Below are 25830 nucleotides of genomic sequence, written 5' to 3' on the forward strand. Positions count from 1 at the left end.
TTTTCAGATCGCCTAATACTGAAGGATGGAGCGGTCCCAACGATAAAGGTCCCAACGTTGGAACCGCAGGTTTGACTGCTTCAAATGTCTGTTTTTGCCTATGCCCATCAAGTAGCCCAAACATGATCACATATTGATCAGTGGAGCATGTATAGTGTGTGTACATTTGTTTAGCTGGCCACTATATGTGTAAGTTTGTGTATTGTAAAAGCACTCCAAACAACAATACACAAAGAGTGGGGAAATATGTTGAACTAAATAAGCGCGCTTCTTCATTCAAATGCGCTACTATTCCATGTCTTTCTATGTAAACACTAGCCTGACGCGCAAAACCAGTCCGCTTACTACAAATCATGTCTACACAAACCACGCGTAAACACACACACACACACACATTGTAACACTCGCGCTTGACATGGTGTTCTAAATAACACAAGCCGCTAAACATATTATATCAAAGCCAGGAATGCAAGAAGTGCTGCACAGGGTGTAAAGTCTCGGTGCTCTTTGGTTGTATGGGATAATTAAGTTTCAGAAACAAAGGTAGTCCAAGGCACTCGATGGGTGTGTTGAAAAAGTTAAAAAGCCTTTATTTTTTCATGGCTTAAACATTTAAAATTGGTGACAGGTACACCTACGCGTTGCGGCTTTACATGCCTTCGTCAGGGTGTGTAAACCTTTGTTTCTGAAACATATTATATAGTTAGTGTAACTTATACCACATAGTCGACGTCCTGCTCTAGTCGTTTTTGCTGCTGCTCCTGTTCAACTTCAGCCTCTGGGTCTGATTCCGGATCATAGATGTATGGCTGTATCTGATTAAAAGCCATTTTTTATGTTGAATAAAGTTTTTCCCCGCTTTTAGGGATGACGCAGCTTTCAGACGCACTCAACACAGTAACAGGGGCGCGCGCTCGACATTCTTTAGCTCCGCCCACACGATACGCCCCCAGCCGCGCGGCTTTTTCCGGAAAGACTCGGAACAGCGCATCTTTCTTTTATAATTATAATAAAAATAAAGACTTTTCGGAGATATGCAGGATGCAATGCTACTCTATAGGTACTCAAGATTGACATGAGACTGACTGAAACTGAGTGCCCCCCCCCCCCTTTAATATTTTCTGGGATTTTGTTGATGAACTATAATTGTATGATATTTTACTGCGTGTGTGTTTTTTAGTCTGGTATCTTGTCTGGTTTAGAACTGTCATGTAGAGCTGACTCTCAAAGATTTTCATGTTCTTCATATTCTGTGCATTGGTCTATCGCAGCAGTGACAGAAATAATCTTTTCCATTAACTGACAATATTTGACCCCTTAAATAGATTTCCAGAGGCATTTATATCTTTACAGCATTTCTAACTTTATTAGAAGTGTGCATATTGTATGACATTTTTTATTTATTTAATCAATAAATTCAAGTAGAATAAGAAGATGGAACATATCATGTATAGATCATTTAATAAAATGATTTATATAAATAATAATAAATCAAAACACTGTGTTAAAGGTTGTTTTTTGTTGCAAAACTCAGTTCCATATTCCACTCAGTTAAAAATTTAAATATATAAATTAATGCTGGCAATCAATAAAAAAAACTGATTAATCCATCACACATTTTTCAGTGGTTAATCAAAATTAAAAACATTAAGGTCTGGTTTCACAGACAGGGTTTAGATTAAGTCAGGATTAGGCATTAGTTCAATTAGGGCATGTAGGACAAGTAGCTTTTATAAACGTGCCTTAGATAAAAACATTACTGATGTGCGTCTTGAGACAAAATAATGGCACTGACATATTTTAAGATATGCTTTCAGTAAAAACAGCTCAAACATGCATTTTAGTCTGGGACTAAATTAAGCCTCGTCTGTGAAACTGGGGTAAAGATTTTAATATATTTTATAACAATTAATCTCTGAATTAATGTAGAAACAACATTAAGACAGTATATTTAAATACTTGTTTAATGGCATCTTTTTATGAATGAAGGCCATTATCACTGATACTAATACTGCAACTGATGTCTCGGCGAAAATTGACTTTTTGTTTCACTTTTAAACATTATAGCCATTCAACATTACACTGTGATTGAAAGCTATCAATTTTAACATTTATTAGGCTTCAAAAATGGAACAACTTTTTATTTAACCCTCTGTGGTACTTCGGGTCTAAAATGACCCGATGCGTTTTATAAATTTTTTTTAAAAATCGTAGCTTCATCGGAATGGTCCGAAACTTGGTGACTTTATTGGTACTTGGTATATGAACACCCCAAAAAATTGGGGACAGGTTTTGAAAAGTCTAAGTGGTCGTAAAACAAACAAAAAACTTGACAAAAATAGTCTTTGAGAATCTGTCATTATATATTAAAATCAACAACCTGAAAAAATTTGGCAAATATGTGTAAAAATCACTAGAATTCACAAGCCTTTCTACAGAAAGCTGTAAATTCACTATAATGGTATAAATGTGCTATTGCCTGATAAAAATGCTCAATGTATCCACCGGATACCCATCGGATGGCACCGATCTCATTTAAAAAATTGCTTTCATGAGGCTTAGGCTTGACTCTAAAATGAAATACAGCTTTAATAATTAAAAAAAAATTGAATAAGTGAATTTAAAACAATCTTCACATTAACCAATAATTAATGTCATATTTACCTGTGCCCTTCCTACCTGTCGAACAGATAAATTTATACAAATTGAATAAAGTTATCAAAGAGACTACAATGCATAAATTATAAATTAAATAAAGATTAATCCTTATTAAAGCTAAAATTTTCTTTGTTACCTTTGTTCTTTGACTAATATTAATGACAGACAGCTTTAGTGGGGGATTTGACACGCATCCCATTTTTTCACAACTCTTTACGTTCATTGAAGATTTTAACTCATTTACAGTTTCTTACAATCGCTATGACAATTTTTTTTCCATACTTTTAACACATTTCCTAAACTCTTACCGCACCAACACACCTACATCACACAATTGCCAAAACGATTAATTTCATGCTCAAAATCACACATTGTAAACTAAACGCCAAAACTAAATTTCAAAATACAATGATTCACTAACACACTATATCTACCAAAATCCTAACACATGTTCTCTTCAGGAACATTTAGTCAATCATAGCACAATGTTATAAAACACTAACACTAGATGGAATTACAGAAACTGCATTATTTTAAGTGTCAGGTCTGCCCTTATACAACAAACAGTATATTTTCTTGATCATAGACTGTGTGTCTTTTGAAGACGCCACATTTTTGTTTTGTTGGGTTTAGTAAATGCATGCATTTTGTTTCTGTTGCTGCAGAAATTCAATACAAAAAATGAATGACCCATCTCAGAGTAGCTTGCAATTGCCTGTTCTTCATTTAGGAGCTTTCCTCTGCCCCCTGAGGGAGCTGTTGAATCCTTAGATAGACAAAATATAGTTAGGGACCAGAGGCATACAGTCACTGTAATACATGGTAAAATGATGTACACTTTGCAGTAGGAGAAGCCCTTATACAATGTCCTCCTTGTTGGATTCTTGAAAAATCTGAATAATGGATAGGGTTGGGTACCGAAATCCGGTTCCAATATGGCACCGGTACTTATATAACCGGTATGTACCGGACCGAATCAGAACGCTGATTTCGGTTCCTCATTTCGGTGCCAAAATTCAAACGTGCTTTCGCGCTTTGGCTGAGCCAGAGACAGACGCTCAGCGCTGGTCACATCACAACTCATGACAACTATTCAGTGTTTTCAACCACATCATGTTTATTTCAGGTTTCAGACATTTAAATGTTCATAAGTACTAGCAAAAAACACACACTGATGTCTATGAAAGCGGCAATGACAATCCTTTCAGACGGTTATAATTTGACTAACGTTACGTGTTTTATTCACATCAGATTAATGCACATTATATAGTAGCTATATCGTTTACTCTATTCTTCTTCCAGTTCACTGGTCACTTACTTTCATGTATTTCGTGAGACGAGAATGAACTCAAGTGTTGTAAATCCGACAGATCCGATTCTGAGGCGCAAACTAACATGGCGCCGCCCATTGCGCTTTATAGATCAACTAACACACATTCACTCACACATTTGAACATCAGATAGTTCGTGACACAGTTAAGAAGTTTGTGAATATTTTGAATAAAAAGAAAAAACGAAATAAACCCGATACAGCTGAGCTGTCAGCGCTATTGCGGCTGCTGTGTCATGTGAGAAACATGACGCGTCGCCATGGAAACATTAAGGCGATGTGTTCTAAAATATTTAGCCAGAGAAAATGATCATATTTCAAAATAAAGCTGAAGCTCGAAGCTCGAAGCTGGTTTGTAGCAGAGCAAGAATACAGACGACTGCTGTTATTACTGTAACTGTTTAGAGTTATATTAGGCTTGTTGTAGTTGGGTGGCTTAGGTTTTACTGTGAATTTGTAAATATGTCAATTATAATTTGTAAATAAGTAAATTGTGTTTTGTATTTATTTATATTCATACATTTAAGTATACATTAAACTTTTAATAAATGGTTCAATTTAAATAATAAATAAATAAAAAGCCATTTAATGTCATCCACCTCGTTTGGTGGCCTTTAAAAAAAAAAAAGTATCGGTTCAGGCACCGGAACCGTTTTAAAAGTATCGGTTTGGCACCGGAATCGAAAAAAACCCAAACGATACCCAGCCCTAATAATGGATGCCACTGTGTCCTGGCTGAGTTTTGGCTGTCCCACTCCTCTCCCTTGTACTCGTCTTCCTCTCCCTCATGCAGGCCTTTTTCTGACTTTCTTCGTGTTGCTCTATATTGTTCCTTTTTCACATAAGAGCAGCCCAAATAGCAAAAGTTATGCATTTTAATGCAAAAACACACTAGTGTAAACAAAGCCACAGACGGTACATTCACAGACAGCGCATTCTCTTTGTCTTGTTGTGGCTTTAATCACAGAAAACGCAGATGCTGCATTAATTGCGTTACATATTTTTAACACGTCAAACTAAACGATTTTCAGAAAAACAGCACTCTTGATCGTGTGATAACTCATATCATAGGCTTATGTTATAAATATAAAAAACAGGAACTCATTGAATGGATATTTTTTATCATTTTGATGACATTTCTGCTCCAATATAATGAGATGGGAGAGAACGCTCAAAACTCTTCGGATCGCAGAACTTAGTGGAAAATTAATAGAAAAGTATAATTCTCTGTAAAGACACGAGGTGTGAACATATGAGAATTCAAAATCAATATCTTTATAAATGTGAGCACTTTTGGGCTGAAAGCCTTAATGGAGCTGTTTACTGTAGCCATGTGATCACAAATAAATGTGAGGAGACGCGATTCAATATGTGTGGCCTTGTTTCAAATTATTAATGTGAAATAATAATAAATTTGATTATGTCCTCAAAGCTCGCAGTCAAACCAATGGTCCGGCCATGCCTCTAACATACACTCACACACATACACTCACACACAAATTCACATACACATGCACTCACAAACACACACTCACACATTCGCACACGCACAGTAAATTAATCAAAGCATGTTTAAAACCTTGGCCAATGAAATATCACAGTTAAACAGAGAAACTTCATCATTCACAGAAATGTAAATGTGAATTTCTGGAGAACTGCATGTATTATTAAACATTTTTTAAGTGTGTTTATTGAATTACTACTGATATATTTAATTGAGTAGCATTATTGTTGATGTTTGAAAATCCAGTGTTTTTTTTATGTGTTAAGACAAATATGAAAATGTTTTTGGTGAGACATATAAAGAGAACTAGATAGATGACGAGGCTGTTTTGATCCATCTGTAGGTTGTCTGGCTGTATGGTGACAGAGGACGGCTGTGGTTTTGTGTCTTCAGCTCTGAGTTCTAACCCCTCACACCTGAGAGAGCTGGATCTGAGCTACAATCACCCAGAAGATTCAGGAGTCAAGCTGCTCTCTGACAAACTGGAGGATCCGAAATGCTCACTACAGATACTCAAGTGTGTCAAACACTGATACTGACATATTGAACGCATGTGTGCATGATGTATATTTACATTAATGTGTGTTTGTGTGTTTATAGTGTTGATCATGGAGGGGAGATAAGGATCACAGCAGGACCACGAAAGTGTATGTCTACAAACAAACACACACACACACAAACACACACATGTTGGATTTTTGTATCTTCATGGGGACTTGCCATATACTTCTATTGTTTTTATACTGATGTAACATATTTTCTGTCCCCTAAGCCCATACCCCTAAACCTACCCTTCACAGAAAACTTTCTCCATTTTTACAATTTTAAATAAGCATCATTTATTATTTTTTTCTCATTTGAACCACTGGCTGGTCCCCACAATGATCTATGGTTTTACTACCAAATGTCCTCACAATGGAGCCCAGCTAACAAAATGAGCCCATTTTCAAAACGTTGTGAACTTTGATTTGAAATGTTTCTATAATGTTAAAATGTCTGGTTTTCTTGTTATTAATTGAATCTTGTATAAATGTTACAGTAACATCAGTACAACATGCAAGAATGAGAAGACTTTTACAAGAAAGTTAAGGTTATACTTCCACACAATTAAGAATCATGTAATTGCAAATTTTTAAAATAGTTTTCTATTGGCCGTGAGCATTTTGTGCTCTTTATGCTCCCTGGGCACGTTGCGTTTTAAAGAATTAGAATCAGAATCAGAAAGAGTTTTATTGCCAAGTGTGCTTGCACACACATGGAATTTTTCTTGGTGCTGAAGCTTCCAGTGCACATATACAATACAAACACAACAAGAATATAGTAATACAAATTCTAAGAATAAAAATATGAAAAATAGTTTAAAAAATATAAGGTCACAGTTACGTTTAGTCAGAATAAACATTTACAGATTATGAACATATTTACAGTATTTGAGTAGTATGAATATATAAACATAAATAATCTCCTGAGTTTAAAAGATTGCACTAAACAGTCAGAGTATTGCACTTTGGGGGGTGTATTTTAACTGTTTAAGAGGGAAATGGCCTGTGGGAAGAAACTTTTCCTTGTTCTAGTGGCCAGTGATCGGAGTTGCTGTCCTGATGGTAACAGTTCAAACAGGAGCTGTCCAGGGTGAGTGGAGTCTGGGATGATTTTCCCTGCTCTCTCTGGAAGAGAGGACACTCTGGAAGAGTACAGGTCCTGGAGGGTTGGCAGGGGAGCACCAATAATCCTCTCCGCAGTCCGAAGGGGTGATGAATTGAGAAATCAACTTAAAACCTCAACTTGTTATCCGACTCTTGGAGCTAAACGGATCACGCTACAGAGCAATAAACATGCCGTTTCTAGCTCACGTGCGTAAGACATTGCACTAGGGATGGGCGATATGGCCTAAAATCCATTTTGTGATATACATTGCAGCCTCTTGCGATAATGATATATATCGCAATATATAAATTATAATAGACCCATTTCAGAACAGGTTACATAGACCCTAAGGAAAGCCATACCATAAGGAAACATATTTCAAACAAAGTTTCTTACCTGCAGCCTAATGTAACGTATTTGGTTTTAAACATTTTGTTCTCTTATTGAAATGAAAACTGGTGTCTTGTTAATAAAGGATCGGATACTGTGAATTAGGGAATAGGTGTAACATGAATCTACTGGAGAGACAAGTTTGTGAACCCAAGTGCAGTTTATTCCAAAATCAAAATTCAAAACATAAAAAGAAGACTTGACTTGGCAATACAAAAACAGACTAGACTACTCTTGACTTTACAACAGAAACTCACCATCAGTGGTTACACGATCAATATCAGACAAAGACACATGGCAAACATATGGGCTTAACCTTCTCGAGTCGAAGGTCGCACTGGTGCGATCGTCTCTCTTGTTTTCTTATCAGTGCCAAAGAGACTCAAATAACTTCTCCAGTCGAGTTCCCCAGAACGGCGAACCCTGTTGAGTCCTCCGCAACCCACGGCAGTCGGACGTGCCGGGGCGTTCGACGCCAGGTCTTACACTCGTATGCATTGGTGGAACTTGTGTTAGGCTGGGTTCCATATGTTGTAACCCCTACGGCGGTCTCATGTGTGTATTCTTCCACGGTACGGCTCCCTACGGCGAGCCTGTGTCTTTCCCTCGGCAGAGTCTGCTCTGCTGTCTCAGGAAGGTGTTGTCCCCGCCTCTAATTGGCCGGGGCCACCCCTGGGACTTCCGTATGTTGTGCTGCCCACAGCCAGCCCATACATGTATTCTCCACATGGTAACTCCCTCCGGGCATGATGTTCGAAACTCCCTTTCGAACTTCTTCAAAAAACGTCGTTTTTATCATTCAGGCAAGTGTTATACATCATTATAATCTGTTATGTTTCTTTTTTTTTGTACAGTCACAATAAAAACAAATTGTTTTGCTTTTTGCAAAATAAAGAAAACAAACATGATTCGTGATCTACAGCCGCTCTCTCAAAGACATTAATTTAGATAGTCTTCAGAAAAGGACCTCTAGCTTAGTGAATACTTGTCTCACAAACATGAGACATATGTCTAAAGAAACGCTGAAATGTCAGGTTTTAAACAATGTAAACCAAATCGAAAACAAATATGCTGTGTTTATGTAATCTAGTTGAAAAGTGATAGATGTCAGTCTTTCGAACCAGTTCATTATCCACTAATGCGACCACGTCCACGGAGCACACGCTTTATTGAGATTCAAATGCTGAGACGCCCACACATCAACTCAAATAAACACATCAAGTACTGCTATAGCCTACTTCAGCTACATCGTTTTGACACGCGTTGAGAAGAAAAGCTCATGAAGAAACCTAATGAAAAGCTGTTCTTTTCTTAAAGCAAGGGCTGATTGTAAGGTAGGCTTTATTCTGTTAGCATCTGTGAATATTAAATGCACAAAGACCGTTTAAATATGAATCCTGCTGCATGTCATACATGCAAGACTGTTTAGACAAGATTTATTTGGCCTGTTTTGGACAGATTATAATGTGTTTATTGTAAAAGAGCCTATTGTAACAGCAATAAAGCTTTTATTCACAAATGTCTGCTCAGATGCTATAAATATAGTACCAGTCAAACATATTTTTCTTCATATTGATGTTTAAATATTATAGCCTAATGTTATTTTTTACATTTAATATCAAAGTTTTTGTCAAGTTAATATCGAGTTTTGTTTTGTAGAAAGGGAATTTTTTTTGTTTTGAAGAAAGTGAATTGCTTTCTTTAAAGTGAATTTTGTTTTTTATAAATTGTATCTTAATTTTAATTATTTATTATTAAATTTTTTTAGCATGAGACTACTTTCAAAAACAAAAAATAAAATGGTACAAAAAATGCTCTTAGTAATTTTTGTCTTGTTTCTAGTCTAAATATTTAAACATTCTTAAATCAAGATGCATTTACTCGATAAGTACAAATTTCAACTAAATAAGAAGAGCATTTTTTGCAGTGTAGTCAAATCTTTTGATCATTTAAAATATAATAGGCCTTTGCTGACTACATTCTAAATAAATGAATCTGGAGTTTTGTTTTGTAGAAAGTGAATTGCTTTCTTTACAGTGAATTTTGTTTTTGTAGAAAAAATGCTCTTAGTAAATTTTGTCCTGTTTCTAGTCTAAATATTTAAACATTCTTAAATCAAGATGCATTTACTAGATAAGTACAATGTAATGTCCTTTGTCCTGCTGCTCTCAGTCACATAAGTACCTGAAGCTCATTCATTATGCAGCTCATTATGCGGGCTATTATGTTCTTTGTCCTCTCAGAGGATCTCCATCATTATTCATTAGATATCACGCCTCATCGCATACTGGCTTTGTGAAGAAAAATCTTACAAATTTTAAATCAGTGTATTGTTTTATGTGAATGAGTAGGCTCAATGATTCTCACATCAGTTTGAAGCAAAAACTCAATGCAAATACACCCTGGAGTCAAAAGTCTTGTGAACACATATCTATTGTGTGTTTTGAGGCCTTAATTTTAAAATATTTTTTTTAGTTTTTTCAAAAATCATGCATAAACATTTTTCTCTCAACAATACAAGCATGTACATACATGTTGCGCAGATATTATGGTAGCCCAGTTTGTGCTGAATACAGTGTATTTACACCTTTGCCATTAATATGTTTATAAGCAACTGAAAAAAACACAAATGTCAGAGTATGTCAACTTCTAAAGGGCCCCAAAACAGCTCAGACTCCTAGGGGTTAAATACACAGAGACTATTGACAAGACAAGGGACACCTGTGAACAATGATCAGACAATGAACTAATGACAGAACATGACAAGATCACATGAGGGCATGGGAATCACATGACAAGACCAGGAAACAAGACAGTGAACATGACACACTGAGTACCATAACAGTAAACATGATAAACTAAAAATGAAACATGAACCAACACCCAAAACACCACGTGACAATAGGGATGTCATGATACCAAAGTTCCAGTAGTCGGTACCAATACCATAAAAGTTTTACAGTACTCGGTACCACAGCAATATGATTTTTATTTTTTATTTAACTATTTAAAAAAAATTATTTAATAAGTTTATTTTTTATGATAATAATAATTTTAAGTAAATAATACATAAACATTTAAAGGCTGTATATGCTGTTTGAAAGTAAACATTGTTTATAATAAAAGATCAAGTGAAAAATAAGCAACCATCTAGGCATAATTATTATTATTAGTAGAGACTAATTATTATTACATAGAGACGTAGCTAAATCTACTGTAGGCTACAACAGTAGCCTAATATATTAACGCTAAGCCGAACTTTTATTTTGACGGTTTGCCGTGAAGACCATGATATGACGGTTTTCTCAAATGAAACGTTAAATTCTCATGAAGTGACGGGTTATGCATTCATGTCCTCATACAGTGACATACGACAGAGACTACAAAGACAGCGAGCGAGTGTCAAGCGCGCGCGTGTGTGTCTGCGCTCACACGCCCATCATTCTGCGACCGAGTATAGTTTGCAGCTGCTCGTCAGATGGCTTAAATCCTTCCAAGTCCAAATAATGGATGTTGCACCGGTCTTTTTTTACCAGCTCCTCGGTTTCACTTTCAGCTATGTTTACTCAAGATGACGAATACGATGATGCGTTGCAGCCGGTTGCAGCTCGTGGCTCACGGGTAGATTGTCATCAACATGCATTATCACAAATTTTGTATTGTTTATATTGCATATTGTTTATATCACCCATTACTACATTGCACGTTTGTTCGCTTCATTTCACCGCGGAATTGTCTTTAACAGTTAAACAAGATACAGGTCGAGCCTGGATTTGCAGACATATTGAGATTAAAACACAATGCTGTCCCTTCTATATTGTATCCGACAGGAATGAAGCAACACACTTATGTGAGTAAAACATGTTTTTTTATATGTGATAGTATTGCTTTATTACAGATCGCATTGATTATGTGACGTGTCTAACTGAACATACCTTAGCACGCTGTCACAGGCTGGAGAATCCTTTATTTTTGGTGTTGTTGATTTATTGCGATTCGGGATCAGACTTGACATGTATGGGCCAGTAATGGGCTACCAAACCATATCACCGCCCTGCAGATGGGCTATTTTAAATAGTGAAATAACATTCCTTTCTTGATGTGCATTGCTCACTTTCTTGACTTGATATTTGAGGCTCGCCTGTATACGATTCGCGGTTATATTTCTTGAGAGAGCCTCAAAACCAGGGTACAAAATAGCCTATTACTTATTCATTATGATGTTTTTGAATGTAAAAACCATGCAAACGTCATAAGTTGACCTCAGACAACAGTATAAAAAAATTAAAAAGCTTTATTAAAAAACCCCTTTAACCGCTTGCTGCATCTCGTGTTTTTATAGGAGCGCTCTGAGCACCTGAAGTTGAAAAAAAAATCAACTCTGAGTAGAAAAGCACACAATGTCATTTGCTTTTTTTTCCCATTATCTTGGGATGTGATGAGATCTTGTGCGATATTGCCATGACAGAGTTGATCTAGCCTACTATTGCTGAGCACTGGCTGTGTCTGTGGTGTACGTCATCACGCAAGTAGCCAATCCTGCTCTTTCTGACGGCTGCGCCCTGTCAGTGAGTCAATTATTTAATTTTTGGATTTCCATTGTCCAATTGAATGAACGGCGAGGCGGGTCTTCCTTTGTGGTGATGGAAGTTTACAGTTGCTTGGAACATCCAGGGACTGCAATGATTGAGGAGAAATTTGTGGTGGCTATCGCAGGTTACCCGGAGCTGTAGGACTTCACAAACCGCAACTACCACTGTGCAAAACGTCTCGGTTACATATGGTAACCCTAGTTCCCTGAAGGAGGGAACGGAGACGTACGTCGGACGTACCGACAAATTGGGATCACTTCAGGGAGCCCCTATCAGCTTCGAGATATAGAGAACAGGCCAATGGGCCATTGGCGTGCGAGATTTGCATCTCGCGCTCCGCCCCGCGCCGCGGGTATAAACAGGAACGAGAGCGAATGCACGCTGTTTTTCACTGAGGAGCCAAACTGAGTGGCTCGGCCCTGCCGTGATGGTACAGCAACTGTGGAGACGGGATGTACGTCTCCGTCCCCTCCTTCGGGGAACGTCTCGGTTACGGATGTAACCCTCGTTCCCTGAGGAGGGAACGGAGACGTAACGTTAGTGACTAACGAATGGGGGTTTCGCTTAGAAGCCTATCAACTTCGAGTTTTGAGAAAACGCCCAATGGCGTGCCAATGCCATGGGGCATGCGGAATTTGCATACGTAGCTCCGCCTCACTGCGTGAGTATATAAGGAAGTACGAGGCAATATCGCATTATGTTACCTGCTTGAGGAGCCAAGACTGAACTCCTGCGTTCCAGGCAACACAGCTGATGTGGCAAGGGGACGTTACGTCTCCGTTCCCTCCTCAGGGAACGAGGGTTACATCCGTAACCGAGACGTTCCCTTTCGTTCAGTCACTACGACGTAACGTTAGTGACTAACGAATGGGGGTCCCAATATAATCCCGCCACTCAGCCGTCTTCCAGCGCCCTGCGTAAGTGTGAGTTCCCTGTCGTAAGACTAGTACGGACGAAGGACTCCCACTTAACACAGGATTACCAAGGTACACTGGGAAGCATATCCCAGTGAGGGAATGCCAAGATGCCTACCCGTGGGGAGGACTTAAGAGACACATATGACCCGGAGGGGGTTGCATATGGAAGATCTCTAGGGTACCAGCCGAAGGTGGATTTTTAACCCTAGGGGTGGCGGGGACACGCCAAGGGAAGAAACCCGCTCACTGCGGAGACTTACGGTGAAATACACATGTGGGGGTTGCCAGAGGGAACCATGCACATGGGGCACCTGGCCGGACATGAGGGTCTGGGCTAGAGAGGGCAGACTGAACTGATGTCGGCGTCGACAGTGCTGGAGGAGCTCAGGGCTCTCGGGGAGCTCACCTGAGGAAATAATCGCACGTATCCAGTCCGTGGAGTGGAGTGGCGAGCAAGCGAAGACACCTGAGCCTGGCCCATCACCGGCCCCTCGGGGGGGCGAGTACATAGTCGGACACTGGCTCCACTCGGAGATTGTAGAATCTGGCGAATGTGTTGGGTGTCGCCCAGCCTGCAGCTCTGCAGATGTCTGCTAGCGAGGCGCCATGCGCTAGAGCCCAAGAGGAAGCCACACTCCGGGTGGAGTGTGCCCTCACACCAAGGGGACATGGTCGGCCTTGCTGCTGGTAAGCCAAAGCAATGGTGTCCACTATCCAGTGAGACAGCCTTTGCTTTGAGAGAGCACTTCCCTTCCGCTCTCCACCATAACAGACAAAGAGCTGGTCTGAGGTCCTGAAACACTGCGTCATGTCTACGTAGGCGCGGAGAGCGCGTACTGGACAGAGCAATGCCAAGGCTGGGTCTGCCTCCTCCAAAGGCAGCGCTTGCAGGTTCACCACCTGGTCCTTGAACGGAGTGGTGGGAACCTTGGGCACATATCCAGGCCGGGGTCTCAGGATCACGTGAGAGTTAGCCGGCCCGAACTCCAGGCACGCTTCGTCAACCGAAAATGCCTGCAGGTCCCCGACCCTCTTGACTGAGGCCAATGCGGTCAGCAGAGCCGTCTTCATAGACAGAAACTTAATATCGACCGACCGCAAAGGCTCAAAGGGAGGTCTCTGCAGAGCAGTTAGTACTACTGCGAGGTCCCAAGAGGGTACGAGAGGAGAGCGAGGAGGATTCAGTCTCCTAGCTCCCCTCAGGAACCTGATGACCAGGTCGTGCTGACTTACCTTTTTGTTCTCCAAGAGATCGTGGTGGGCAGATATTGCGGCCACATATACCTTGAGGGTGGAGGGAGACAGCCTTCGCTCCAGCCCCTCTTGGAGAAACTCAAGCACGGACCCGATCGGACATTTCCAGGGGTCTTCTTGGCGGGAAGAGCACCAGGTGACGAAGAGGTTCCACTTCAACGCATAGGCAAGCCGAGTGGACTCTGCCCTAGCGGAAGTGATGGTGGCGACCACCGTAGGTGGTAGGCCACTCAAACCTGCCGGGTCCCGTCTAGGAGCCACACGTGGAGGTTCCAAAGGTCGGGACGCGGGTGCCAATGGGTGCCCCGTCTCTGAGTGAGGAGGTCCGGTCTCAGAGGAATAGGCCAGGGAGGGGCTGTCGCAAGGAGAATGAGTTCGGGGAACCAGGTCCGGCCGTGCCAGTACGGGGCGACCAAAAGGACCTGCTCCTTGTCCTCCCTGATCTTGCACAGAAGCTGTGCGAGTAGGCTCACTGGGGGAAACGCATATTTGCGTAGGCCCCGCGGCCAGCTGTGCGCCAGTGCATCCGTGCCGAGCGTGCCCTCGGTCAGGGAATAATACAGGCTGCAGTGGGAAGAGTCGTGGGAGGCAAACAGGTCTACCTGTGCGTCGCCGAACTGTTCCCAAATCAGCTGAACCGTCCGGGGATGGAGTCTCCATTCTCCCGGGAGAGGCTGAAACCGCGAGAGCTCGTCGGCTGCGTGGTTCAGGACTCCCGGAATATGGACAGCACGAAGGGACCTCAGGCGCTTCTGACTCCATAAGACGAGATGGCGGGCGAGTTGAGACATGCGGCGGGAGCGTAGACCGCCCTGGTGGTTGATGTACGCTACTACGGCCGTGTTGTCTGTCCGGACAAGCACATGTTGACCCTTCAGCAACGCTCGGAAGCGGTGCAGGGCGAACCGTACTGCCAGCAACTCGAGGCAATTGACATGCAGGAGGCGCTGGGGTCCTGTCCAGGAGCCCGCGGCTGCTTGTCCATTGCACATGGCACCCCAGCCCGTGGCAGAGGCATCCGTCGATACGACAACATGCCTGGAAACTCGTTCTAAGGGCACACCGGCCCGTAGAAAGCTGAGGTTCGACCACGGGGTGAGTGTCTGTAAGCAGGCCCGAGTCACTTGGATCCGGAGCGTGCCAGACTGCCATGCCCATCTCGGGACTCGATCGCGAAGCCAGTGCTGAAGCGGTCTCATATGAAGCAATCCGAGCGGCGTTACCGCGGCTGCAGATGCCATATGCCCCAGGAGCCTCTGAAAAAGTTTCAGTGGAACCGCATTCTTGCTCTCGATTTGTCGGAGGCAAGTCAGCAGAGACTGCGCGCGCTCGCTCGAAAGCTGCGCGTACATGGCGACCGAGTCGATCTCCATACCGAGAAAAGAGATCCTCTGCACTGGGCAGAGTTTGCTCTTCTCCCAGTTGACCCGAAGGCCCAGACGGGTTAAGTGGTGGAGAACCAGATCTCTGTGTCCGCAAACCTGCTCTCGAGAGTGGCCTAGTATGAGCCAGTCGTCGAGGTAGTTCAGGATGCGGACCCCGTGCTGCCAAAGGGGCGCAAGGGCTGCCTCGGCGATCTTCGTGAAGACGCGAGGGGACAGAGATAACCCGAATGGGAGAACTGCGTACTGGTATGCCCGCCCCTCGAAAGCAAACCGTAGGAACGGTCTGTGTCGAGGAAGGATGGAGACATGGAAGTAGGCGTCCTTCAGGTCGATCGCTGCAAACCAATCGTCCGGACGAACGCATTCGAAAAGGCGTTTCGCAGTCAACATCTTGAACGGAAGCCGGTGAAGGGATCGGTTCAAGATGCGAAGGTCCAGGATTGGCCGTAACCCACCGGTTTTCTTGGGTACAATGAAGTAGGGGCTGTAGAACCCCGACCTCATTTCGGCTGGAGGGACAGGCTCGATCGCACCCTTCGCCAGTAGAGTGGCAATCTCCGCACGCATGACGGGGGCATGGGCCCCGGTCACGGTATAGCGGACTCCCCTGTAACGGGGAGGAGCCTGCGCGAACTGAATCGCGTAGCCGAGCCTGACGGTCCGGGCAACCCAGCGGGACAGCCCCGGAAGCTGAAGCCAGGCTTCCAGAGACTGCACCAACGGGGTCATACGGACAGTAGGCGTACCCCTGGTGGGGCAGCGAGGCAGCGTTACCGGCGCGGACAGGGGAGGCTGTTGGGCGTCCCCGGGTCGGAGCACGGTTAACGGCTGCGCCCTGACAGAGGAGACCAGGGAAGGACTCGCGTTCCACGGGGGTCTGCTCTGCCAGGGGGCTGGCGACAGAGAGGGACGAGAGTGGCGTGACCCGAGGGTGGCGCGCACTGCCGTCACCGATCTCTGGGGGCTCAGGGATGGGTTTGTCAGTTCTTTCTTTAACCACATTAGGGTGCTGCTGACCCGGGGGCCAGCAGCTGAACAAAAGATTCTCCCCCGGCCCTCCACCGGGGGAAGGAGCGGCCCTGCCGCCGTCTCCTGGAAAGAACTGCCCATCCCTGAGCCGTCCGCATCAGGAGCGCCGCTTAGCCTGGCGTTTCTTCGCGGGCTGCGGGGCTGGAGCGGACTGGGACGCCTTCCTGCGGCTGCCTCTGCGCGGCCCGGGTGGAGGCTGCTGCTTGGGTGGCGCAGAGGCGGAGGAAGCTGCGGGAGGACGTCCTCGGCGGCGAGCAGGCTGAGGCACCTGCGCGGGCGGTGGGGTGGAGGCAGCAGCTGACCGCCGGGGCAGGATGTATTTTATTGCCTCAGTCTGCTTCTGAGCGGCCGAGAACTGTTGGGCGAAGCTCTCGACCGCTCCGCCGAATAGCCCATCCTGTGATATGGGGGCGTCGAGGAAACGTGTTCGCTCGGCGTCGCGCATATCAGACAGGGTGAGCCATAAGTGTCTCTCCTGGACCACATTTGTGGACATCACCTGACCCAGGGAGCGCGCGGTCACCTTCGTCGCCCGGAGAGCGAGGTCGGTGGCGGCACGCAACTCATTGCTGAGCCCTGGATCAGCCCCTCTCTCGTGCATATCGCACAGCAACTTGGCTTGGTAAGCCTGAAGAGTTGCCATGGTATGCAAAGAAGCGGCGGCCTGCCCCGCAGCTCTATAGGACTTCGCCACCAGAGATGACGAAAACCTACAGGCCTTGGAGGGGTGCTTTGGGTCACCACGCCAGGACGAAGCGCTCTGTGGACACAGTTGCATCGCAACAGAACGTTCGACTGGGGGGACCCCAGTGTACCCATGAGCCGCGGCTCCATCGAGAGAGGTGAAGGCGGAAGAGGCCGCCAAACGTTCACGGGAAGACAACGGGGCCTTCCAGGAACGCGCGACCTCTTCATGCACCTCGGGGAAGAAAGGTATTGGAGGAGCGGCCGGACGGGTGTCCGAACGCGCCGCCCCCAAAAACCAATCATCCAACCGCGAACGCTCGGGCTGAGGCGGAGGGTTCCACTCCAGTCCAAGCGCTGCGGCGGCCCGAGAGAGCATGGCTGTCAATTCTGGGTCCGACTCGGGCAATGCTGGGACACCCGAAGGTGGCAGCACAGCCGAATCCTCATCCTCAGATGACTCCAGCCCACCTTGTGATGCGGCGATAGACATCACTTCCTCCTCCGCCGCGCCAAACGCCACAGTCGGGACAGCAGGAGCCGGCCCCGATGTAGACGCTTGAGCGCGGGCCGGGTCAAGTGCCTGAGAGGGGGGTGTGGGCCGAGGAACTAGCGTCGGAGCTTTATTCCACACCGTCACCCTCAGATCACCCTGGTCACCAGCCAAAGTGCCGCCTCCAGAGGAGACCGCAGATTGGGGGGGGACGGAGGGGACTCTCGTTCCGGCATCAGCACGGAATTCACGGAGTCTCGATCGTAACACTGAGATGGCCAGGTTCCCGCAGAGAGAACATGAGTCATCCACGAGCGCTGCCTGAGCGTGCTGAAAGCCCAAACACGTCACACAGCGCTCGTGCCCGTCGAAAGAAAAAAGCGATCTACCGCACCCAGAAGTGCACGGACGGAACATCCTGAAAAGGACGCGTCACGTGCAAGCTCTTTTATGAGAGGAAACTTCACAGTCGATGCCGAAGCGCCCAGGGAAACACACACCAGCTGGATGCAGACCACTGCACAGATCAGCAGGCAGGAAGTATGCGATCACTGGAACGCGCCGTCACACCAACACCGACTGGAAAGCTGCTCGTCTCGAAGAAGCTGACAGAGTCTCAGAAGGCTGTAGGAGTGAAGAGGTAGGTACTCTTGGCTCCGAAAGCAGAAACATAATGCGATATTGCCTCGTACTTCCTTATATACTCACGCAGTGAGGCGGAGCTACGTATGCAAATTCCGCATGCCCCATGGCATTGGCACGCCATTGGGCGTTTTCTCAAAACTCGAAGTTGATAGGCTTCTAAGCGAAACCCCCATTCGTTAGTCACTAACGTTACGTCGCAGTGACTGAACGAAAGGGAACAAGGGTTACCATACGTAACCGAGACTTTCCCTTTCAGTCGGTCACGTTCGACGTATGTCGGACGTACCGACGAAATGGGATCCCTTTGGAAAACGCCATAGTTACTACCACTTCCAGCGCCCAGCGATGAGCCCCTCAGACCCCGATCTGATGCGGGCGGGGAAATTCACGCAGGGAGAGTCAAAAAGCTGCTGTTCTGCAAGACCCATTCAGCTGACTCTATTGGATAACGCTGGGAAAGCGTGCCCAGAGGGACGCTGCGGAAGCCACATCATGCCCGGAGGGAGTTACCATGTGGAGAATACATGTATGGGCTGGCTGTGGGCAGCACAATATACGGAAGTCCCAGGGGTGGCCCCGGCCAATTAGAGGCGGGGACAACACCTTCCTGAGACAGCAGAGCAGACTCTGCCGAGGGAAAGACACAGGCTCGCCGTAGGGAGCCGTACCGTGGAAGAATACACACATGAGACCGCCGTAGGGGTTACAACATATGGAACCCAGCCTAACACAAGTTCCACCAATGCATACGAGTGTAAGACCTGGCGTCGAACGCCCCGGCACGTCCGACTGCCGTGGGTTGCGGAGGACTCAACAGGGTTCGCCGTTCTGGGGAACTCGACTGGAGCAGATAATCGCATGTATCCGTAACATGAGGGAGGGAATGGCGCAGCAAGCCGACACTAGAACGGACACTTTGGTGTTACTGACTATGGGAAGTGAGCACACAGGAAGATACCGGCTCTACACGGAGGCTATAAAATCTAGCGAACGTGTTAGGTGTCGCCCAGCCCACAGCTCTACAAATATCTGTCAGCGAGGCGCCACGAGCCAGCGCCCAGGAAGAAGCAACACCCCTAGTGGAGTGGGCTCTAAACCCGAGCGGGCAAGGCACGACTTGGGATTCATACGCCAAGACGATGGCATCGACTATCCAGTGGGCCATCCTCTGCTTGGAGACAGCCTTTCCCTTCTGCTGTCCTCCGTAACAGACAAAGAGCTGCTCTGAGGTCCTGAAGCTTTGCGTTCTATCCACGCAAGTCCAGAGAGCACGGACGGGACAGAGAAAAGCTAGGGCTGGGTCTGCCTCCCCCGAAGGCAGCGCTTGCAGGCTCACCACTTGGTCCCGGAAGGGAATAGTGGGAACCTTGGGCACATATCCAGGCCGGGGTCTCATGGTTACATGAGATTTACCGGGCCTGAATTCCAGGCACGTTTCGTCGACCGAAAATGCCTGCAGGTCCCCTACCCTCTTGATGGAGGCCAACGCAGTCAGGAGTATTGTCTTTAACGACAAGATTTTCAACTCTGCTGACTGCAAAGGCTCAAAGGGCGCTCTCTGCAGTGCGGTTAGCACCAGAGACAAGTCCCAAGAGGGTACAGAGGGAGGGCGAGGCGGATTTAGTCTCCTCGCCCCCCTCAGGAACCTGACGATCAGATCGTGCTTACCTAGAGATTTTCCATCTACTAGCTCATGATTAGCGGCAGCATATACTTTGAGGGTGGAGGGAGACAGCCTTCGCTCCAACCCATCTTGTAGAAAGAAAAGCACAGACCTGATTGAACATCTTCGGGGGTCTTCTCGGCGAGAAGAGCACCAATCGACAAACAGGTTACACTTCAACGCATAGAGGCGCCTCGTAGAGGGGGCTCTAGCGGAAGCGATGGTGTCAACTACCGCTTGCGGTAGGTCACCTAGAACCTCCGTGTCCCGTCCAGGGACCAGGCATGGAGTTTTCAGAGGTCCGGGCGTGGGTGCCATAGGGTGCCCCGTCTCTGAGTATAGGAGGTCCTTCCTCAGAGGAATGGGCCAAGGAGGTGCTGTCGCGAGGAGCACTAGTTCCGGGAACCAAGTCCGGTTGGGCCAATACGGAGCGACCAACAGGACTTGCTCCTCGTCCTCCCTGACCTTGCACAGTGTTTGTGCAAGAAGGCTCACTGGGGGAAACACATATTAGCGTTGGCCCCGGGGCCAGCTGTGTGCCAGGGCATTCGACCCGAGGGTCCCCTCGGTCAAGGAATAGAACCACTGGCAGTGGGTCATCTCTGGGGAGGCAAACAGGTCTACCTGTCGTGAGAGCTTGTCGGCTGCATGATTGAGCAGGCCCGGAATGTGAATGGCACGAAGCGACCTCAGATGCTTCTGACTCCATAAGAGGAGATGGCGGGCGAGTTGTGACATGCGACGGGAGCATAAACCACCCTGTTTGTTGATGTATGCTACGGCCGCAGTGTTGTCCGTACGGACCAGAACGTGCTTGCCTCTGAGCGGAACTTTGAAGCGGCTGAGTGCAAGACAAACTGGTAACAACTCCAGGCAATTGATATGACATTGCAGTTAAGGCCCCGTCCACAGACCCGAAACTGCAAGCCCGTTGTACGTGGCACCCCAGCCCGTGGATGAGGCATCCGTGGAGACAACGGTGTGCCTGGACACTTATTCTAGGGGAACTCCCCCCTGTAGAAACGAAGGGTCCGACCACGGGCTGAAGGTTTGGCGGCACCTCGGAGTCACTTGGACGCGGAGGGATCCGCTGTGCCACGCCCATCTCGGGAATCGGTCGTATAGCCAGCCTTGAAGTGGTCTCATATGAAGCAATCCCAACGGTGTTACTGCGGCTGCAGATGCCATATGCCCCAGGAGCCTCTGAAAATGTTTCAGTGGTGCCGCTGTCCTGCCTCTGAACAGGCAGTTCAACACTGACTGGACGCGCTCCTCGGTGAGGCACGCTGTCATGGCGATGATTCTATCTCCATACCGAGAAAAGAGATCCTCTGTGTAGGACAGAGTTTGCTCTTCTCCCAGTTGACCCAAAGTCCCAACTGGCTGAGGTGACTGAGCACCCTGTCCCTGTGTACGCACAACTGCTCTCGCGACTGGGCAAGGATCAGCCAGTCGTCGAGGTAGTTGAGAATGCAAACACCATGCTCTCTCATGGGAGCAATGGCCGCCTCCGCAACCTTCGTAAAGATGCGGGGCGACCGGGACAGGCCGAAGGGTAAGACGCGGTACTGATATGCCCGTCCCTCGAACGCGAAGTGCAGAAAGGGCAGATGTCGAGGGAGAATCGAGAGCCGAGCAAGCGTCTTTGTAGCGTCACACACTGCCATTCCTGAACTCCCGAGACCCAGAGGTATTGGAACTGGTCGTTTTTTTATTTATTTATTTATTTTTTTTATTTGGGTACCACTGGCTGTTTTTAACACCAGTGGCGGAACAGAATTACTAATGGTTTTCCACCCGGCCCTCCTCCAAGGAAGAACAGTTCCTGACCAAATCCGGGTCAATGGTGTTTATGGACCAGGGTGGACATCATCTAGCCAAGGGCCAGCGCTGTGCGCAGCTCAACCTCAGCTCAGAAATACCCTCGTGCACTAAGCAGGGCGGAGGTGGCCTGCCAGTAGCACTGCCACCCCACCGATGAGGGTAGTGAGAGAGAGGAAAACTTTATACAGATTATGGCCCTATTGGTGTTCCATATTTTGGCACCAATAGTTCCACAATGCCAAAGCCTTCCAATGCACATCCGAGAAAAGGCAAGGGGCAGGTAATGCGATTAACGCGTTGCATTATGCCTCAGCCACCCGGGAAAGCATGGCTGTCAAGTATGAATCTGATTCAGCACGAGCGCCCACTATTACGGTGGGAATCTCAGCATTATCTTCATTTTCAACCCGTGCTCTCACCCGGCAGCCAGACGGCACACGGCGCGCTGAACACTCAAACCCTCACGCGGAAGGGGAGATGACCAGCGCGTCGACGTGATCCCGTTCCCCTGAGAGAACATGGATCACCCACGAACACAGTCTCAACATGTTTATGCGAGAGGGATCGTGGTCGTCAGGACAGGAAACAAACGCATCCAGATACGCACGAGTGGAATGACGTCTTGAAAGAGACGCAGTCACACCCGTGTTGCTCTTTTATGAAGAAACGCTCTTTCAACAGTGCTGAAGCACCCAGGGGAAGACTGCGGCAGCACACAGGAAGTAAGTGCAGTCCTGTGTCTGCACTCACTGAAACAAACGCCCTCACCAAACCGACAGTTGCTGATGCAGCGGTGAGCACGTGATCGCGCTGATTGTGCCTTTTCGCCAACACAGAGCGTCCTTCTCGTTCTCTGGAGTATCTCTCTCTGTAGATAGGCTCTCTTTTAGAAAAGCAGTATTGCTTCATCAACGCCATTCGGCTCCGAAGTGAATGACAGCGTGCATTCGCTCTCGCTTCCTGTTTGTACCCGCGGGGCGGAGCACGAGATGCAAATCTCGCACGCCAATGGCCCATTGGCCTGTTCTCTATATCTCGAAGCTGATAGGGGCTCCCTGAAGTGATCCCAATTCGTCGGTACGTACGTCGAACGTGACCGACTGAAGGGGAACCAAAGATTCTAGAGCGCTCGTGCTATGATCCTCGATTAGACTGACAGAGCAGCTGATTCGTGGTTACCTAGCAACATTAAAAAAAACTTAGTCATAAATATGGTGGATGGACAGAGCAATCATGTGACCGAAACAGATGAATAGCACTATACAATAACCACAATAACCACAAAAACAATGTAACTAACTAAGAGGAATTTATTACATTTTACAATTTAATAATAACATTTACATTTTGCATTTATTTAAAGTGAGTTACAACAGAGCAGCAAAAGCAATCGGTCACACACTCAACAATATTCATAGTGTACAATGGCAGGTTTATTAGAAAGCTAGACTAGGAATCGAGAGCAGAGGTGAAATGCAAAGGAATATTCTGTGTGTGTTTATTAATGTTGTACGATAGTTCACACACAAAATACAATTCTGTCCTCATTTACTCATCATGTCATTGCAAACTCATAAGACTTTTGTTCATCTTTAAAACATAAATTAATATATTTTTAATGAAACATATTTCTGTGCCTCCATTGACAGTCCAGGTCCAACCAAGAATATGGTAAACAGAAACTCAAATGTGCCTGCATGATGAGCAAGAACCAATGAGGGTTGTTCTGCTGTGTCATGTGATCATGTTTGAGCTTCTGTTTACCATATTTAAATCACTCTATGTTCATCATATAAAGCAACATGCCTCTTCAGAAGACTCAGATTAAACTAGTGTTAGTTTCGTTCATGAAATCTATGACGATTATTTTTTGTTGACAGCCTCTTTTTCATGACCAAGACGAGACGATGATGAGACGACACCAACATCATTAAACGACAACTGTGACTATATCAGCGGCTAATCTAATTACACACACCGGTTTATACACACACGACTTATTGCGTTTTTAATTTGTATTTATTAGAAAGGTATATTCTGTTCTAATTTAATTCTGTAAATTAATATTTGATAGTTTTTCGGAGCATTGGTGTTGCGCTACTGAGAGTGTGCTAGCACAGGCCGATTTAATTTGCAGATCTGCAGTTTGGCCTTTCTGCTGTTATTCATTTGTTCTTTTTTTAAGTTTATTTATCCAAAATGTTTTTTCTACATTTTCTTCTATATCTTTGTGTGATGTTCTGTACATTGTGGCTTTAAAATGTTATGAGGACTCGTTTGAATGTTTATAACTAATGAATATTGTTATAAAGTGTGTTAATATTTGAATATTAACGGTCACACACACACACACTCTCACACTCACACACACACACACACACACACACACACACACACACACACACACACACACACACACACACACACACACACACACACACACTCACTCACTCACTCACTCACTCGTCTAGTGTCTGTTGTTCTAGATGTTTCTCTCTTCTTGTGTTCAGACGCCTGTGATCTCACACTGGATCCAAACACAGCACACACTCGTCTCGTTCTGTCTGAGGGGAACAGGAAGGTGAAGTGTGTGAGAGAGGATCAGCCTTATCCTGATCATCCAGAGAGATTTGATGATGTTCATCAGGTTGTGTGTGGAGAGAGTCTGACTGGACGCTGTTACTGGGAGGCTGAATGGAGCGGAGATCATGCTGAAATATTAGTGACATATAAAGGAATCAGCAGGAAAGGACGGAGTAAAGACTGTGTGTTTGGATTCAATGACAAATCCTGGAGTCTGTTCTGCTCTGATAACAGATTTTCTGTCTATCACAATAATAACAGCACTGATATCCCTGCCATCTGTTCATCCTCTAAGAGAGCAGGAGTGTGTGTGGACGTGTCGGCCGGCACTCTGTCCTTCTACAGCGTCTCTGACACACACACACTCACACACTTACACACACTCAACACCACATTTACTGAACCCCTCTGTTCTGGATTTGGGGTTTATTCTTCAGTGTCTCTGTGTCAAATTAAACACACACACACACACACACACACACACAAGTGTAAATCCTCTTTCTAACATTCACATGCACACACTCATCAAATCTTACATAATTAATAAAATGTAGTCTTACATAATTAATAAAAATAGTTTTTTCATTATTATGTTTAAGTCATGAATCTAGATCACACACACACAGACACACACTCACTCACACACACTCTCTCTCTCACACACACACACACTGCTCTGAATCTGTAATAAGGCTGTAATAATATTGATATATTATCAGATTGCTGTAATATGTATATTATAAACTGATCATGAGATGTAATAAAGGACTGATTGATTGAATCATGAAGTGGTTTATGAATGATTGATGTGAACTGATGACAGTATGAATAATCATGAATGTGGTGAGATCAGCAGAATGAATTCTCTCAGAATCACTGAGTCTCTCTTTATTTATTTATTTATTTATGTATTTACTGTCGGCTGTGAGGTCTGTCCTGCTCTTTTATGTGAAGCTGGAAATCTCAAAACGTGTTCATATTTTCAGAGTGTCTTTAACGCCAAACAGGAAACACATGAATATTCATGTAAGCTCCGCCCAGCGCCACCCAGAGCCATAGAGAGGGCGGAGCCACAGAGTAAACGTGACGCGTTGTTGTGTCGGACTCTGATTGGCTGTTGAGCCACATGAAGGCTAATGATTGGCTAAGCGCTACATTTGAAAACATGTCGTTGTTGCAGTGATACAGTTAGCAGAGCGGGGCTAGTTAACAGAAATATTAGCGATTAATAT

At 45.5% G+C, this 25830-nt stretch overlaps 1 protein-coding gene across 1 annotated transcript in view; it reads left to right on the top strand.

The window, feature by feature from the left end:
* Window positions 1-25384, top strand: part of LOC307135125 (uncharacterized protein) — a 78600-nt gene extending 53216 nt beyond the window's left edge. The window contains exons 7-9 of the mRNA XM_079831321.1: window positions 5836-6009; window positions 6093-6139; window positions 24526-25384. Of these exons, the coding sequence (XP_079687447.1) occupies window positions 5836-6009; window positions 6093-6139; window positions 24526-25103 (799 nt within the window). The 3' untranslated portion in view covers window positions 25104-25384. The remainder of the gene's footprint in view (window positions 1-5835; window positions 6010-6092; window positions 6140-24525) is intronic.
* The last annotated feature ends 446 nt before the right edge of the window (window positions 25385-25830 follow it).

Source organism: Gobio gobio (genome assembly GCF_949357685.1).
Source record: "Gobio gobio genome assembly, chromosome: 12".
In the NCBI taxonomy this organism is placed as follows: Eukaryota; Metazoa; Chordata; class Actinopteri; order Cypriniformes; family Gobionidae; genus Gobio; species Gobio gobio.